General features: G+C 45.7%; 1 protein-coding gene across 3 annotated transcripts in view; it reads left to right on the top strand.

The window, feature by feature from the left end:
- SLC8A1 (solute carrier family 8 member A1) overlaps positions 1-18,926 on the top strand; it is a 271,534-nt gene extending 252,608 nt beyond the window's left edge. For all 3 annotated transcript variants that reach the window (XM_024213947.1, XM_024213946.1, XM_024213948.1), the window contains 2 exons: positions 8,518-8,793; positions 17,440-18,926. In XM_024213947.1, coding sequence (XP_024069715.1) covers positions 8,518-8,793; positions 17,440-17,816 — 653 coding nt within the window. In that variant the 3' untranslated portion in view covers positions 17,817-18,926. The remainder of the gene's footprint in view (positions 1-8,517; positions 8,794-17,439) is intronic.
- Positions 18,927-19,165: the final 239 nt, after the last annotated feature.

Raw genomic sequence — 19,165 nt, 5'->3', positions numbered from 1 at the left:
CCGCCCTCGCAGGGACTGGCAGGGCGCCCCCCGCGCTTTGCCGCCCCAGGCACGCGCTTGGAGCGCTGGTGCCTGGAGCCGCCGCTGCGTGTTTGCTTCCTCCTTTACCTTCCCTACACAGTACCTTGGGAGCATGGCTGTTTGTTAGTGTGCGCCCCTCCAGCCGTCCTATGTGTGGGCATTCCCACTGGCTGCTCCCCAGGGCCTCTCTGCTGCTCAGACCTTGCTGCTCTCTCCTCCTAATGCTGCCAGGAGGCAGGCCTAGGGGCTCTTCTGTGTCACCTAAAAGGGGGAAGGGGCTTATTCCTGTTAGCATACATGGTGTGGGGGGGAAGAGATTTGGTTGTCTTTCCCCATGCAGTCCCCCTACACATAGATGGGTGGGAGTCCCCCTTAAAATCTTGCACTGGCTTCTGCAATTGGGTGGGGAGCAGACATTGAGCATCTTTAACTGTGTTGTCAGGTCTTGTGATTTTGTTTATCATGATTCTGGCAATATTTGATGTGTTTCTTAAAGCCCCAGCTCCTGGAGTCCTGTGATCACAGGGAGAATCTCAGCTTTCATTTAAAAAAAAAGTAATATTCTAGCTCTCTTGATTGCAGAGAAAAACTTGAACCTGTGACCTGAGCGCATCATGAAGGCTCAAAACCCAGAAGGAAAATAATAACAATCCCAACTAATTAATTATATTAAATCTTATGATTTTGGGGGGCTTGATTCGTGGTTGTTTTTTCTTTATTTCTTTACACTTGGGGTTGGCAGTACTGCAGCTGTACTCCACATGTACAGCTAGGAGGGGCACAACGATTGGAATTATCTTGTTTAGAATATATAGGCCAGCTCTCTATAGCAGTGTGCTTATTAGATTCAGGAAAGTTAATACATGATTCATGGAGTTTTAAGGCCAAAAGGGACAATTATGATCATCTGGTCTGGCTTTCTATATAACAAAAGCCATAAACAGCGTCCCCCAGCCAGTCACTCCTGCATACCTTGCAGTTGAGCTACAACACGGGTGACTAAAGAGCAAAATGTTACAATTTTATTATTTATTATTATTATTATTATTTTTAGGGTTGGAAAGTTTCTCTTGCAGCAAAGATGCCTCGTACTCTTTTGGCCTAACATCCCAGAGTGGGTGCATATGGCTCTCTAAGCAACCTAGCAACCTCTAGCCTAGCTCTTCTAGAGAGAGGTTCATTATTAACCCTCAGAAAAATGATAGACAGATCCAGATCAATATTGTGACAGCCACACTCAGATTCATTTTTAAAAATCTGTTTCATCATCTCCCTAAAGATTTTAACTTTGTGACAGCTCCACTGCCTCACAGCTCTGTAGATACTTAAAAATGCCTGTTGCAAAATTATAATACTAGAAGAGACGTGTCTAGCCAGCCCAGTCTTTGTGGGATCAGCTAAGAACTGTACAGAATTCAGACTTAAATAAATACCCCACCTCCACCCCAGTACATAGCAGAGTTTGTTTTGAGTTTCCTTTGTTGTCTAGCAAAGTAATAAAATCAAGCTTCCTATTATTTATTTAATTCTACCATATTAAACATTGTGCTTTAAGGTGCATGTTGAATGAAGCGTGGCTCTGTCACACCTGAAACTTGGGGATGCTGTTTGCCGCAGTTTGGTCCTGCATGTTTGTGACTTTCCTGTGTGTTGCTCTCCCTCTCCTTGTCTTCTGTCCACCACTCAACGTTGCCGATTGATAGCTGCTGTGGTGTTTCAATGCAAAATTTTGTATGTGCAAAATTGCAAGATCTTGAAGTATTGAGTGAGACACAGATTCCATAGCTTGATTTGTGAAAAACATTTAGACCCACAAAGTTTGGAGGGCTTAGAAGCCAGGTGGAATGAATCCAGGAAAAATATCCTACAGAATGTAGCTGGAAAACTTTCACCAGTTTCAACTGTCTTCTGCTCTAAAGCTTCATCTCTTTTATACCTCACTGGGTGTTAATTAGAGCTGGACAAGATTTTTCAGACTAATATTTGATTTGCCAAAAAATGCAGTTTTGGGTCAGCCAAAACGCTTCACAACTTCATGTCGAGTTCATGGGCTAGTTTCAACCAAGCCAGGCCATTTTGGTAATGTCAAAATGAAACATTTCATTTCAAGCCAAAAAACTTTGTTTTGCTTTTCATGCATTTTGACCAAAAATTCCCTGGGAGGAGATTCACAATATGACCAGAGGAGGTGCGTGTGCCTTCCTTTACAAGTAGGCTTAGCAGAATTCGACTGTTACTTTTTTGTTTAGAGAACTAATATCAATTTTTATTTTTTTATTTTTATTTTTTTAACCATTTTTATTTTTATAGTTCCAGGAAATTAGGGGACAGGCTTGGGGTAGGAGCAGCACTGACCGCAGGGCTTCCTGCGTGGCCAAGGTGCAGGGGAGCCAGGACTGCGAGGAGGAGCCCATGGCTGTGGGATGCTGCTGAACATTTTCTGCCTGGGGACAGAGCCATTCAGCAGTGGGGTAGCTTCCTCTGCAGTCAGGGGCTCGTCCTTCTCCTCACATTCCTGGCCGAGGTCTCTGCCTTCCTTGCACCTGCGCGGGATTGGATGTCACTAGCAACTACCATTTATGTTGTTCATGGGGGTGAACATTCCACCCCCTGAGCGACGTAAGTTACACCAGCCTAAGCACTAGTGTGCATAGCGCTATGTCCATGGGAGAGCTCTCTCCCGCCAGCACAGCTACCGCCACTCACTGAGGGTGGATTAATTATGTCGATGAGAGAGCTCTCTGTCGTCGGCATAGAGCGGTTACATGAGAGATCTTACAGAGGCGCAGCTGTATTGGTACAGCTCCAGTGTAGACATGGCCTAAATCTCCTCTAGCAGTTTGTGTATCTTCTCCGGTCACTTGCTTTTTTCCTCAAGATTCCTGCAAAGCAAAACAAAAATTTTGAGGTTGAAACAAAATGGACTGTTTCATTTTTAGCAACGTCAAAACATTTAGTGTATTTTAGTTTCTACTTGAAATTTTTTCAACTTTTCAATTCACCAAAAAATTTTGAAAAATGTAATCTCTGTTCCTTTTCTGGAAGGTACGTTGGTTTGGTTGGGAGGTGTATTTGTGTTTTCCAGTATAAGCTTTTTCCTCCAAAATCCTTTGACAAAAATGCTGTATTGGGCAGCCAGACTCTGAGTCTGGCATCCTTACTTACCAACACTAGCAATTGGCGCTAGAGTGCTGCTTTTGTTATGTGTAGCAATAGAACAAATACTAAACCACTCCACAAGTGGCTCCCAGTAATTCTTTTGTTATGTTGTTGTGCCACCATTTGAATGCAGTTTTAGTTGGTGCTCACAAATAAATACATAACGCACAGCAACATTGTTTTACACTCCTTGCAGGAGTGTTTATACATTTTACTTTTAAATTAAACACAAAACGTGCCACCATTGCATAAAGAGATATGGAAAGGAAAATGCTCACACAGGCAAGCAGTGGGGGCTTAAGAAAATTGCACACTGTTATTACAATACTTATAGCCTTCCTAACAACTAAGAGACCCTTCTCCTGGCTCTCTAGATAAAAGGTGCTTGTGCAAACATTAGGGCTAGTGCAAATGGTTCCTTTAAATGAGATATATTTGACCAGCTAGGACCCGATCATTCACTGACTGAAGTCAACCTGAGTCCTCCTTGGCTTATTGCCCCTTTGATTTCTAATGTCCTGAAAGAATTTATTCCTAAGACATCTGCTGCTCTGCCTGCATTCTTTATTACTGGAGGCAGCACATAGCATTTCAAAATTTGAGTGAAATTAGCCTGGAGCTCTGTTGCACAGACTGAAACTGCATTGCAGGAAAATGATGAGAGTCAGATTCTGTGCTTGGATGCCCATGTGCAGCTCCTGTTGCTAGCCATGCACACCTGAGGGAAAAGTTGGATCACAGATGTTTAAAAGGACAACTGCAAGTTACCCCTTCAAGCGCAAGCTAGTTGTTAATTACCACTCACTACATCCTTAGGATGCCCCATTGCAGTTTGGTTTAGTGCAGTTTAGCTCTCATCAAGGTCAATGCAAATACTCCTATTGATTTCATTAGGAAATGAATACAGTCCATAAAACTTTAGGCTAGTTGTTTGAGTTTCAGTTTAAGGAATTTCTGACCAGCACAAAAGTTGTGATCTTGTGTATTGTACAACTCTTGGTGTAAGAGAGGGCAGGGCCGGTGCAACCATTTAGGCAAACTAGGTGGCCGCCTAGGGCGCCTAGTGGTTGGGGGTGCCTAAAAGCCCGCTCAGGTGAGGAGGTGGAGTGGAGGTGAGCTGGGGCAGGCTCCCCAGGTGGGGTTAGCTGCTGCAGAGGGGGGGAGCTCCCCGGGCGGGGTTAGCTTCCGCGGAGGGGGGTCTCCCTGGACAGGGTTAGCTGCCGTGGGGCGGGGTAGCTGCTGCGGGGGGGCGGGGTTAGCTGGGTGAGGGGGGGGGCGCAAGGTGGAAGTTTCGCCTAGGGCGCGAAACTTCCTTGCACCGGCCCTGAGAGAGGGGAGATATAAATGCTACCGCCTTTTGCCATTGTGATTTAACCAAGTGACATCATTACATTTGTTTTTCCTTTGCAAGCTGAAACATGAGCTTCTTCCTATTTGCAAGAGCTTCTCTTCTCTGTCTTTGTGGAGCAGCTGTGACTAGGTATTCTGTGTACATAGAGCTACATACACATAGGGCCATGGTGTAGGAAACAAAAGGAAAAAAAGAAAGCAGTGGCTTTAATTTTTTTCATAAATGGCCAGGAATGATGGGTGTCTAACAAGAGGCGCCTGAAAGAGACTGATTTTCAGAAAGTTTGAGTCCCTGCTCTGACAGTCCCTTTAAGATGTCTCAAGTAGGGCACACAAAATCCCTAGCTGCTTTTAGAAATCTAGGTCGATGTTCCAGAGGAAGTGAACCTCCCACCTCTTGGCTAGTGCCCAGGGACCCTGACCAAGACTGAGGCCTTAGAGGGCTAGGCACTGTACATATCCAGAGTAAGAGATAGTCCTGCCCCCAAGAGCTCCCAGTCCAGATAGACAAGGGATAAAGGTGCCATTTACAATCCCCATTGTACAGCTGGGGAAATGAGGCACAGAGATCAAGTGACTTACCAAAGGTCACACAGGGTGTCTTTGCCAGAGCTGGAGATCATACACTGATCTTTTCCATCCCTCACCTGCCTTCATTGTAAGAGCATCCTTTAGCGTCTCTGCTCAACCAGTGAAGCATGGCTACTGTTAGTTCAGCTATGACTCATGGAAGCCGTTTATTGCTTTGGAACTTAAATTCCCATACTGAGGAATGCAAGCCGTGCTGTCGGAGCCCCCTGAGCAAGTCAGCATGTTACCAGCCCGTAGGGCTCCATCAGACCTGTCAGCATCCTCTGCCTGGAAAGCCATGGAGACTGGATGTCAAAACAGACTAGAAATTGAAGTCTAGAGCATTGGGAAGAAGGGAAGTACACTGGCCCTGAATTGTAACACGCCTCCCGGATTGACGCAGTAAGCTAAACATTGTCTCCGATCCCATTGAACTAGCGCTTTGGGCAAATCAAAGAGAAATTAGAAGAGCAGCAGCCTCCTGAAGTCAAGAGGGGGAAATGTGCCAGATTTGGTTCTGCAGATTGTCTCTTTGTATGTAAGAGAGACAAGGTGGGCGAGGTCATATGTTTTAGGACCAGCATCTGTTGTTGAGAGAGAGAGAAGCTGCTCTTCAGGTCTCTTGTACTTTGGTGTGTTGTCAGAGCTGTTGCACGTTATAGTGCATTGTGCTGTTGGACTAAATCCCACCCTGGAACTGAATTCTCAGCTCAGCAATGTGTCTTTCCTGCCAGGCAGAAGTTTAGTACCCCTAAGAATTCAGACCAGTTAGGCAGGAGGCAAATCACCCCTTTACCGGGGGCGGGGGGGACGGCATGCTGACACTTCAGCATGACAAACACCCTTAAAACAGACAGAACTGCTGCACCTTTCCGCTTCTGCAGCAGGTGCACCGTAACTCAATGGCAGATGCTTAAGAGATTGCAAAGGATACATCTTGTGGAGGATAGGGAAGCTGACCAAAACAATATTAAATCATTATTTGTATTACATGAAGACCTAGACAGATGAGATCAGGGCTTCATTATGCTAGGTGCTGAACAAAAAAAAATAGCAAGAGAGAGACTTTTCCCCAAAGAGTTTTCAGTCTAAACAGAACAGACAGGGAAATGACTTGCCCAAGATCATGCAGCAGGGTGGTGAGAGGTAAAGTACTGTCACAGGTTTAGTTCGGAGGGGACAACCTAAATGGAAAGACAAGGAAAGGGAGCGGGGATGTTGCTGGGAAAAGGGCAATGAAGGGGACGGAGCAGGGGAGGAGTGAAGCTGAGATGAAGAGACTGGGAGGGAGATGGTGGGTTGGAGCAAACAGCTAATCAGCATAGGACAGAGAAAGTCCAGTCAAAACTGTAGCAAGTTCTCTGAATTTCCAGAGGATCCAGATTTGGCTGATTCTGCTCCTGCTCTGACCAGCTGGAGTCTCTGGCTGGTTCCTGTTTCTGCAGCTTTTCACCAAAGCAACATGGTCGTCTACTTCACCAGACTGGTGGGGGTTTCGCTACATGGTTCTAGGCCCAGGGAGTTGCTTGGGGGGAAGGGGTTGGCCCTGGCTAGACCCTGTTTTACCCCTCTCCCCAGTGCAGCAGTCTCTGAAGTTCATTGTTTGATAAATGCAAAGGAATGCACTTTGCAGGGAGGGGAAGTTTAAACTACTCGTAAACCTTACAGGGTTCTAAATTAACAGTATCAGCACAGGAAAGGGACCTGGACATCATTATAGGCAGCTCAGCGGAGACCTCTGTGCAATACACAGTGCGATCAAACTACCTAACATGCTGTTCACATGCGTAAAGCATGTGATGGAGAATAACACGGAGAATTGTCTAATAATGCCTTTTTATCAATCAGTGAGATGAGGGGTCGCCTCATCTGGAACACTGTGTGCAGTATTGAGCACCCCACCTCATAACGGATATCGTAGAACTGGAGTGGTTCAGAGAAGAGCAACAAGAATGATCAAGGGCCTGGGAAAACTCTCATCCAAAGGGGGTTGAAAAGATTGGGATTGTTACCTCAGAAAGAAGATGAGCAAGAAGGGAAATAATAAAAGCATATAAAATACAGAGTTGTCTAGAAAAGGAAGGTTGGGAGCTTCTGTGTTTTGTGCAGCCCCTAGCACAATGGTCCTGGGGCATGACTGGAGCTCCTAACACAATTTAATAATAATTTTGAACCTGAAGAAGGTTTCTGAGCAGGGTTTAGGTTCACTCCTCCCACATCCTTCCTCTTCCAGCCCCATTCAGAACACAGTGATCTTATTACCTTCCATTTCAGCAGCTTTATCTTCCCCAGCCCCTGTCACTACACTCTTGGCCATGTTCAGTTCAGTGATACTATTCTCTGGCTTCTAATGTCTCTAATCCTTGGAACAAATCAAGAGCCATCACAGACTCCAGATGTCCAGGTTTTCTTCCCATTAACAGATATTCTTAGTTCTGTTTGGTGGGGGGAGCTAGTCCCCTCTAGTAATTTATCTGGGGCTTCCAGTGTAAACCAACAACCTGTTTCCCTCCTGGCCCTCAACTTACAGAGTGGATGTTGCAACTACTGCAGTGGTGGAACAGGTGCAGAGAAGAGCTAGTAGATGATCAGGAGACTGGAGGGCCTATTGTATGAGAGGAGTACTAAAAGGTCTGGCCTTGTTTCGCCTAGCACAGAGAAGGCGGAGGGGGGATACATTTGTTCTCTATAACTACACTGAGTGTAAACACCAGGAAGGGTGACGAGCTATTTAAGGTTAAGGACAATAGTGGCACAAGAAGAAGTGGGGATAAACTGGCCATGAACAAATTCTGGCTAGAAGTTAGAAGTAGATTTCTAACCATCGGAAGGGTAAGGTTCTGGAACAGCCTTTCAGTAGGAGTTGTGGGAGCAAACACTTAATTTGTCCGATGAGAGAGCTGGACACATTTATGAGTGAGATTATATGATGGGGTTGCTTGTGATGGTGGGGGCAGGGCTTGGCAGCCCTCCGAGGGTCCCAAGTTTTGCACCCAAAAGACAGCAGTACTACAAAGGCTTAGCAACTTTGGGAAATATAGGCCTCACTTGTCTGCTGTGCCACAGTCACCTATGTGACCTTGGGCAAGTGTCGTGGGATTTTCCCAAGTGCCTAGCTCACTTAGGAGCACAGAGCTCATTGGAAGTCAGTGGGATTTACTTTCCTAAATTACTTGGGTGCTTTTGAAAATTTCACCATTATTCTCTCTGGGCCTGTCTTCCCCATCCGTAACAAGGGGGTGATAATAACAATAATACATCCCTACTTCACAGGGGAGTGTTGAGAATAAACTCCATTATTGACTGGGTGAGGCTCAAACAGTGCAGTACAAAGGGCTGTATAAGTACTTAGACAGGAGCAGGGACACCCAGTTGTGCAACTCTGGGTTTAATCAGACTCTGGTGTTGTTGCTCCAGGCGAGGATGATGATGATGACGAATGTGGGGAAGAGAAGCTGCCCTCCTGCTTTGATTATGTGATGCACTTTCTGACCGTCTTCTGGAAGGTCCTTTTCGCCTTCGTCCCCCCGACAGACTACTGGAATGGCTGGGCCTGCTTCGTCGTCTCCATCCTAATGATTGGTTTGCTGACGGCTTTCATCGGGGACTTGGCGTCCCATTTTGGCTGCACCATTGGCCTGAAGGATTCAGTGACTGCAGTCGTGTTTGTTGCGTTGGGAACTTCAGTGCCAGGTAAAAAAGTAATTTAATTTCCTGACATGATCTCTGCCATCTTTCCCCTGTGCTGTGTATTCGGGATTCAGAGGGAGCGGGCTGCAATCCTGGTCTGGATGAAGAGCTAACTAGTAACACTGACACCACCTTCGTGGTGGCTGTGGGTTAGTTAAAGTATAGCTTTAGCTTTGAATTTTCAGGCTTTCTAATGTTTTGATAACAACTTGTAACTGATATTTACAGTCCTAACTTCAGCAAACCCAAGTTTTCGTCCTCGGAATAGAATTCTAGTTGTTCCATGGAGTGCAAAAGTAACATGTGTCAATCCACATTTTTGCTTTCTCCACTGCCTGCAGAACGTTGGGTTTTTTTACACCTCATGTAGGTATGACATTAACTGCACTGGACTGGGTTTTTTAAAAATCCCCTTAAAACAAAGTGTCCTTAATCCATTCCAGAAATAGTTACTGTGTCTGGCAAGCCGTTCTTTGTTTCTTTTAGATCCCAAAGATTTTTTTCTGCGCCACTAATATTGGTATATAAGTGAATGGAAAACCAGTGAAATGAGAGGAAAGTACTTTTGGCCATGCTACTCTTACTGTCATTTTAATCTGTTGGTGCTACTGATAATAAAACATACAGCTCCAATTTCTGCTATCTGGTATATTGCTATAAATTACTCTGGATTTACATGGATCCACAGTGCATATTTCTCTCAGACACTCCTGCTGTTTAACTGGCAACCATTAACTGGGAACCATTAGCAAAATGCAGAGTGACACTTAAGTTTTTTCATCTGGCATAATTGGAAATTATGTACAGTGTGTTTAAATAGTTAAGACCCTTTTGTAAGTCCTTTTTTCAGTGTCTGTCCCACTGTCGCTAAACATCAGCTGCAGTAGAACAAAAACATTAGGAGGTAAAATAATATTGAGAATAGTGTCTCCCCATTATGTCAGTCAGTGGTACACCCTCACCTGGATGCTGTGTTCGCTGCAGCTCCACCTTGCCTCAAAGGACAGAGCAGGTACAGAGGAGTGAGGAGAGTGGGCAGCAGCCTGGGGAGAGCTCCCTGTGAAGAGGAGCTTAAAGGAGACAGAGAAAAGGGTACATGCCAGAGGTGTAAGGAATCAGTAGCCATACAGAGACGGCTCAGCAGGGACTCCCAGAGTTGTTAGCTGCACTGTGCTGTACATCTCTCCCATATCACAGCCGGGTCAGCCTCTACACCTCGCTCATCTCACTCTCCGGTCATGTTCCACCATGCCGGCTGGCTGCTGGGGGTAGGAAGAGAGGTGCGTCCCGCTGCAGCTCTGGGTCCCCTGTCCCCCTGCCTTCCCCTGCAGGGAGCAGAGAGAAGCCTGGCAGGGAAGGAAGGGAGCTGCCCAGCGCCCTGACAGGAGCTTTCAGAGAGGACCAGGAAGAAGGGGTGGCATGGACCCAATAGCACCACGTTCCCTACCTCCTATCAGCTGGCATTGGGTGTTACCAGACCTGTTGGCAAAGGGAGCTTGTGACTGGAATCACCAGCTCTGTATTTCAACAAATGATGCTATGTGCTAATTGGAAATGGGCCAAGGAGTCTTGTGTCTTGTTTTTGCAAAACCTCATTAGTCAGATTGTATTTTTTCCAAACAAAAACCAGGCCTGGATGGGCTCTGAGGTTCATATTATCCAAACCACCAAAGAGGAGGAATGGACTGGGTGGGGTAAAAGATTCCTCGTGTCTCATCTCAGTGGCAGTTTTGGATCAGCTTTGGTTTTGCCGAACCAGAAATGGGGGAGGTGCTGCACTGCTGTTTATTAATGGGCATAAAGCACCTTGAGACCCTTTGTGAGAAGAGCCTGTTTATGAACCAAGAATGTTACTACTCAATTGCCTTTCTTTTCTTTCTAGCCTAGTAGCTTTTACATGCCCTTTTTTCACATGCCCTCTAGCAATTCCCTGTCCCTGCATCTTAGTCTCCTGAGGGCTGTAATACTAATACATTAGTCTAATACAGGTTATTGGGCTCCATACAGGGGTAACTGGATGGGGTTTAGTGGCCTGTGCTAGGCAGGAGGTCAGACTAGATGACCTGGCGGTCCCTTCTGGCCTTACACTCTATGACCTCGCTCTCTCCAAATAACAGATGTTGTCAATTACCACCCAACCCCAATCACAATGCCCTAGTAACAATATCAGCATCACTGACTCTAATTGCACTCCCACCAGAATCCCTCTCCCAGCATCGTCCAACCCCGCCACCCCAGTTACCCAGCTCCTTACAGAAACCACTGGAACAGCTCATGTGCTAGTCAGTGTGAGGAAGGGTGTGTGAACTGGGCCCATTGCATTTGGGCATGGAAAGGGACAGACACACAAGCTATTGGTTTGCTATCGAACGTGGAAACAAAAAATGGCAAAAGAAAAGGAGAGGTTTAAAAACCAACAACCCTTTGTAGTCAGGTGGTAAAGAATTATCTGACACAGCCTCATCAAGACCCACACCATCCTCTCCATTTCAACAAGCATCCTTTTGAACTGATTGTGTAGATAAAATAAATCCTAGTTTACAAAAAAACGTGATTTTTAAAAATCTTTAATAAGCTTCAATTTTGTGGGAAACTTGGAAACCCAGAAAGAAGAATTCCATGTGGTACAATTTTGAATAGTTCTGCTGATATTGAGGAAAGTAAAGATCAATTTCTTCATAAGTAGTATGTTTTCCCTCCTCCGTATCATAGTCATAATACCACTCCAATGGCATTGCTAAAATTACCATGTGACCATTCTTGCTGAGACAGCTAAAGCAGACACTTGTTAAACTGGGAGAGATTTGAAATGTATGTGGAATATTTTTAGACTATCCAATAGGGTAGGGAGCTGAAATTTGAGAAGACAATTCAGTACCCTGGAAAGTATTTCAAATAACTAACTCCTCTTTTCCACAGATTCCAAAATACCTAATATCTCTTTAAGCTTTAAAAAGTTTTCCATGCCCTCAGTTTTTCAGTGTAGAAAATCGCTGTCTTTTATTCAAACCCCCGCCAGAGTTGCAATCCCATGTTCTCATTCTGAACTTCTGCTTCTTTAATCTTCTCCCTTGATCTCTCACACATTTTTCTGCATTCAGGTTCTTTGTTCTGCATGGAACACCTCTGATGAGACCAGATTCAGCTTTGATCCAGATGAATCAAAATTAGGTTGTTGAGTGTGAATAGCTGCTAGAAGTGTTTCTAGTGAAACATCTGAAGAGTCCTCTAATACCTGTTGTTTGGAGATAGGTCTCGGATTGATTAGACTGCCTCAGAAGCAGTCATGGTTAGTGGAGACTTAGCAAAGGGGCCTAAGAGAGGCAAAGAAGAGACTGTTCTTCATAGCCCAGTTTTATCAGCTGATCTAAGTATTCCTATAGTTCCATACTCCATGGCATTCTGCCTTTTTTAAGAGACTGAATCAAGCATGGTGAGCTAGGAAGCCTTCATTAAGGACAGACTCACGAATTGGAGGTTACATCCTAAGGACCTGTTTGCTCCGGGATGCCTTGTGTCTCCTGTGTCAGAATGTCTCCACTGTTCCCTCCACCCCTTATTATGGGCTGGGCCAACCAGGCACAATTGACTTTCAAGAGAACATGACCAAAACTAGTCCAGCTGAGATATATTTTGATCATGCATAGTATCACCAACTCCAAGCATTCAAATATCAGGAGTCAGGCCCCAAAAAATCATGATATTAACTTACAAAAATAGACTGGGTGTGTGTGTTTTATTTGCCTTCTGGTTGTAGAGCATGGAAGGATCACATTTTCAAGCCTTTCTCTATAACCACAAGGACTAGAAATTTACTGTATTTTTTTTTTAAAGCGGAGACTGTAGGAGCTGGGTCTTAAGAAAAGCCCTAAATATCACAAGACTCGCAATACAATTGCAAGAGTTGGCAACTCTGCATAAAACCAATGACACGAGTGCTCATACAGAACCCCTCAGTGCAAGGGAGCAACCAGGAGTCCCATCGGGTCCCAGAAGGGCTAACAAAACTGCATTTATTTTACTGAGCTACAAAACAGAAAATTCCGCTTTTTGTGGGTATGTCTGGTCTCATTTATTTGAAATAACAAGTACTTTGTGATCCATAGTGCATGCTCTAAATATCACGTACAACTTTTCTATGCCTGTAAGGCTCCAGGTGCACACCGGAGGAAAACGGCTGTGCTCTGTAGCAGTGTGGTGGACTGGAGTGCAGTGTCTGATTCAGATGACTTGTAATGAAAAGCTAAGCCCTTTTTTCTAACCATCATCACTTACATAGAGGCAAAATACAGAACATAAAGTGTCTGGCCTAATAACAATCTTTCATATGTTAAAAACTGCAACTGGATATTCACAGAACAATGCCTAATCATTTCCATTCTTAATACAAAAATACAGTGCCTTAGTGTTTCTTGAATGCGCCATATCAATTACAATAATCTCATTTCATTGGGCCTGTGGCCACTGTTTGATTAATAGCTAAGTAAGCAAAGAATCAACAGTAGGAATAATTAAACAAAATAGTTCTCATCCCTTTAATGCCACTGCATGGTCAGTTTCCTCCAGTAAAAGCAATTGTTTGGCAAGGTGACTAAACGAGATGCATCACTTCCTGGCCATAAGTTAGTGTCTCAATATTAGGGAGAAAATAAAGTTGGTGGGTAAGTGACGGGGAGGGGGAGAGGGAGAGGGAGGCGGGGGCTTGGTTTTGTGGTTAAGGCCTTGGCATAGAATCATAGAAATGTCGGGCTGGAAGGGACCTTGCGACGTCATCAAGTCCAGCCCCTGTGCTGAGACAGGACCAAGCAAACCTAGACGAAAACCCTCTCCCTAACAGGGGTTGTGCCACCTGCTCTAAAAACCTCCAGTGTTTTGAGGAATGCAGTCACTTTCTGCCAAGATTTTCATTGAGCTGAAAACCCTATTTTCCATTGCAAACCAAGTTTTGATAGAAAAATTTTGACTAGCTATATCAGTAAGAAATTTAATCCAGTGCCATGCCTTGAGCTGTTGATGGAACAGTTAAATAGAGGCCTTTTATTGAAACTTTAAAGGCAAAAAAATATCTGGAGTACACAAAATTATTGAACTTAGTCAGACTAGACAGGGTGGCCTGGTACTTCAGGAGGAATTTACAAAGCTAGATGTTTGGGCAAGATGGTGGCAAGCAGAAATATAGCATAGCAAGGTACTGCACAGTGGAATAACCATCTGAGCAAGTCATACTTGGAAGGGTTCTAACTTAATTGCAAGCACTCAGGAAAAATACATCAGCCTGGCATGATAGTTCAATGCAAACTTCTGCTCAGTGTTGATCAGAAAGCCAGGAGGTTAATAGGCTTTCTTAAGAAAGGGATGGAGAGTGGTTGACAAGATTATAAAGCCAATAAATAAATTGATGCCCTCACTTTGGGCACCCCATCTCAGAAAGGAGATAGCAGAAATAGGAAACGGCCAGAGGAAGGCAAAGGAAATCATTAGGGCAGTGGTTCCCAAACTTGTTCCGCCGCTTGTGCAGGGAAAGCCCCTGGCGGGCCGGGCCGGTTTGTGTACCTGCCCCGTCCGCGGGTTCGGCCGATCGCGGCTCCCACTGGCTGCGGTTCGCTGCTCCAGGCCAATGGGAGCTGCTGGAAGTGGCAGCCAGTACGTCCCTCAGCCTGCGCTGCTTCCAGCAGCTCCCATTGACCTGGAGCAGCGAACCGCGGCCACTGGGAGCCACGATCGACCGAACCTGCGGACGCGGCAGGTACACAAACCGGCCCGGCCCGCCAGGTGCTTTCCCCGCACAAGTGGCGGAACAAATTTGGGAACCACTGCATTAGAGGTTTGGAAAGACTTTAGAATGAGGAAAGAGTTTTTAAAGATAGAGGTTTTGATCCAGCAAGTGGAGCATGCAGAACCCCATAGAAATCAGTGGACAGAAATCCAGCCACCCATGTGGAATAACTTGCAGGATCAGGTCTTAAGCCTATTTAGCTTAGGGAAGAAGACTCAGGAGAGACAGGGAAGAGATGTATACAATTCCATTACAAAAATCCTTCATTAAGAGCAAGGTAAGGTTGCAAGCTGAAGCACTCAGAACTCAGGGAATGACATCATGAAAAGTAGGCAGTGTTGTTGTAGCCTTGTCAGTCTCAGATATTAGAGAGACAAGGGGGTGAGGTAATATCTTTTACTGGACCAACTTCTGTTGGTGAGCGAGACAAGATTTCAAGCTTACACAAAGCTCTTCTTCAGGTCTGGGACTCGTACTCATGACAGGTCTACACTTGAAATGATGCATGGGCGCAGCTGCACCAATGCAGCTGTGCCGCTGTAGTGCTTAAGTGAATATGCTCCTACGCCAATGGGCGAACTTCTCTCATCGACATAGTTAATCCACATCCCCGAGAGGCAGTAGCCATGTTGGTGGGAGAAGCCCTCCTGCTGACATAGCGCTGTCTACGCTGGCACTTAGGCTGGTGTAACTGCATCACTTAGGGGTGTGAACATGTAGTTATACCAAAGTAATTCTGTAGCGTAGGCCAGAGCACTGAGTATGTTTCCCGGACCTGAAGAAGCACTCGTGTAAGCTCGAAGGCTTGGCTCGCTCACCAACAGAAGTCAGTCCATCCTGAAAAGTGTCGGCACAACCTTAATTCTGTCCTCTTACGTGTGTGCATTACAATATAGGACCCCTGTCTGATTTCCTGGGCAGTCAATGTGGCAGGGCTGTGTGGAGAATACGGAGGCAAGCGTAAGCACAAAGGCTATAGCTATACCAGTTTTGCCTCTTGTATCTTGCCTTTATGCCATCTGATGAAATGTCTTTGTGTCTTTGCTTTGGCTTCATCCTTGTGGTAGTGCAAATCAAATGCACTTATGCACCCATGCCAACTGGCTTTTCGATATGATTTCTTTTAGACATAAGTTGGCAATTGCCATGCTTGCCACATGTGAGTGAGTACAAATACATATTCAGTAGCTATACATCTTGTCAAGAGGCAGATTATAGCATTTAGCCACTAACCTTCAGAGTGAATGCATCATAGCTCTGAGACAGGAGGATGCCTTAGCCAGCTCCCCAGCATGCACGCTGTATATCCATTAGGATGGTGCAGCCTACATCCCCCGTCATGCCCACCTAGCTCCACGGGCCAATGCAGCGAACCAGGACCCAATTCCCACATTAGGGGGTAGTTTCTGACCCCAGGTACACAAGGGGGAAATTCCTGGGCTTCTTCAGTCATGGGGACTACAATTGTCCCTGGCCTTTGCATGGGATGTGCTGTAGGGAGGGAAGGCACCGGCACAAAGGACATGCATAACTAAGTACAGAGCATCCCAGGGTGAGGCCCTCCAGCCCTGATCCTGCACCATGGAACTCAGTGGGAGCTATGCCATTAACTTCAAGGAGTGCAGGATTGGGCCCATTATAAATGTACAGCATTGCTGCATAACTGGTACTTGCTGCTCTTGTAAATGGCTACAGACCATTGCATTTCCTTTGGAAGGCATTAGTGTCTGCAGACAAACAGCGCTATGTCAGAGCTAAGCACCCTTAGAATGTATTCATCCTAGATAGGGAACATTCCAGAGGTTTTAGTAGGGGCTTCGCTAACTTGGGTATTTCATTAGGTTACACATTGAAGTCCATGAAGTCTAAAAGGGTGCCTGCCCTAGAGTGGGGGTCTGTCTGGTCTGAGTGGGAACTCCAGGGAATTTGACCTACAGGCCAGGCAATCCCCCTGCAGGGTGGTATGGACAGCATCTCTCCTGCTGCATGCTGCAGTGCACTATGTAGAAAGGATAACAGACCACCGGGGGGAGATCATGAAGTCTCCTTTGTGTTACAGTTCACAGAAATGTGGCTAGAGCTGTTCAGATATTTGCAAAACCCTGATGTGTGAATGTTCTCACTGCAAAGCCCATCTTTCCTCCTACTAAGTTCAATAGGACTAAATGCAGAGTCACAGACTATTCAACATGAGCAAGAGTGGCAGAGAAATTAACACCATAACATCAAATTCAGCTCAAACCTCTTCCCTAGGCTGGGCTGTTTCAGGAGAAAGTGTACATGGGGGAAAAGGTCAGGAAGTGTTTTGTCTGGGGTCCTCTAACTCTTGCAGGGAGCTTTGAGAGGTGGGATCTGGGTCCAGGTCTCCTCAGGGAAAGCTTCTCATTCCAAGGGTTTGGACTTCATCACACTTCATCACACGGGGCCAAAGGTGGCTGCATGCTGCCCCATCATACAGTCTCTGGGGAGTATGTCTACACTGCAAGCGAAGGTGTGCATGCATGGGCATGCCTGGGCTAGCTTTACTCTAGTGAGCAGGGATAATAAGGGTAGTGTCGATACGGTAGCATGGGCTAGCTGCCTGAGTCCCTGGCAAGCTTGTACTGGGGCAGTTAGCCCATGCTGAAGCTCATGCCACCACTTACACCCTGCTATAGCTAGATTAAAGCTAGCTCAGGTTTGGCCAGCCATGCTACTGTCCCACTTTCACCTGCAGTGGAGACGTACCTTTGATGCCAAGCTGTTATCTAGACCAGCTTGTCAGGAGCTCTATTCTCCAATAGGAAGGGACTTGCAATGACACCAGGGTAGCCCTTTCCAAGGCAACTTATTTTATTGCCACCTGACTGACTGCTTTTCTTTTCGCTTTGCAGACACCTTTGCCAGCAAAGTGGCAGCTACGCAGGATCAATATGCTGACGCCTCAATCGGGAACGTCACCGGGAGCAATGCTGTGAATGTTTTCCTGGGGATTGGCGTGGCCTGGTCCATCGCTGCCATCTACCACGCAGCAAACGGGGAAGTGTTCTACGTCTCCCCCGGCACCTTGGCTTTCTCCGTCACCCTCTTCACCATTTTTGCTTTTATCAGTGTGGGCGTGCTGCTTTACCGGCGGAGACCGGAGATTGGAGGTGAGCTGGGTGGGCCGCGGACTGCCAAGCTTCTGACAACATCCCTCTTTGTGCTCCTTTGGCTCTTGTACATATTGTTCTCATCTCTGGAAGCCTACTGCCACATAAAGGGCTTCTAAAGGAACAATCAGAGATAGTAAATATATTGCTAGAGATCTATATGTATCTATATAGAAAGCTATATAGATATAGATAGAGATAAAACATTGTGTATAATGAACAGAGGAAAAATAAAAGACATTTGCCATGTTCACTTACCTGCTGATGGAATGCAGCTTGGAGCATTCTTTGTACTAGGTAGGAGTAAGAATTCAGCAAGATTCTTAACCAGGGGTTGCAGCATATTAAAGGAGGCATGGATGCAGGGCCATCTTTGCAACTCTACCTACAAGAGCGTATGATACTGACTTTATTGTTGCTCCCACCCTGCCCCCTGGGGAGGATTGATCTGAAATGTAATTTGGGCTTTTCAGTAATGCCGGGGCCAGAATAGCTGTTAAGAAGCCGAGTGGTGGAGGGAAGGAGAGGAATAGGGGACTTCATGACTTCCTTACAAAAGTTTATTTGCCTTCATATATTGAGGACATGCAGATCTGTCCCCACTCAATGAAAAAAAGAGTCTGGACTGAAGAAGGAAGTCCAGGGGTTCAAGAGCTTTCTACCAATAGGATGGAAACCCCACTGCTGTTCTTGCTTGGATGCCCCATTTATTATTCAGTTGTTAGAGTGTTGACATGCTGAGAGTCACAAGAACAGTGCGAGACATTTCCTTATTTTTTGGCTGTATTATGATCAGCATGCCCTCTCCCCTACCCTGCAAACAAAATCAGTGAGCCCGCCCACCCCACACTCCCCTGCTGTGCCTTGCAGGCACCTGTCCAAACCCTTTGTCTCAAGTCCCTGTTTTAGTTCTGACAGAATCTTGGGGGCTTTACTTTTGTTGCCGTCCATTCCCTGCCCAGACCCTAGTGCGTTGCTCCGGTCTCATATTCCTGATTGGGAATGCTGTTGTGGTCCTTGTAACACTTTGCATGAATGAAGTAACCCATATCTGTATATAGCATTGTATAGCAATAGTCCATTCAGCAGTGTGGATCGGATGCTGAAGAAGTGAGTGAGTTTTCTTTTCACCCAGGTTTGGTTTTGGGTTTGTTTTTTTTCTTAATGGGACAAGGGGAAGTGGCTAACCCTTTAGCACTCTGCACAGGGGTTTTTAAGAAGCAATAACAAAGAACTGTGCAGCTGTAAATGTTAAAGGGAAGAATCTGTGCAAAACGCATCATAAAGTCTTATAGAGTGAAATCCTGGCTCCATTAAGTCAATGGCAAAATTCCCATTGACTTCAGTGGGGCAGGGATTTACCCATATGGGGTGATCCAGAGCTCACTGAAGTCAATGCAAATACTTTCATTGACTTCAGTAGGTTCTGCATCAGGTCCATAAAGATTAACATACATTTTAAGGGCCA

This window comes from Terrapene carolina, unplaced genomic scaffold, assembly GCF_002925995.2.
Source record: "Terrapene carolina triunguis isolate 2854851 unplaced genomic scaffold, T_m_triunguis-2.0 Scaffold275, whole genome shotgun sequence".
In the NCBI taxonomy this organism is placed as follows: domain Eukaryota; kingdom Metazoa; phylum Chordata; order Testudines; family Emydidae; genus Terrapene; species Terrapene triunguis.
The sequence above is the reverse complement of the archived record's forward strand: the minus strand, read 5'-3'. Positions and strand labels throughout refer to the sequence as shown.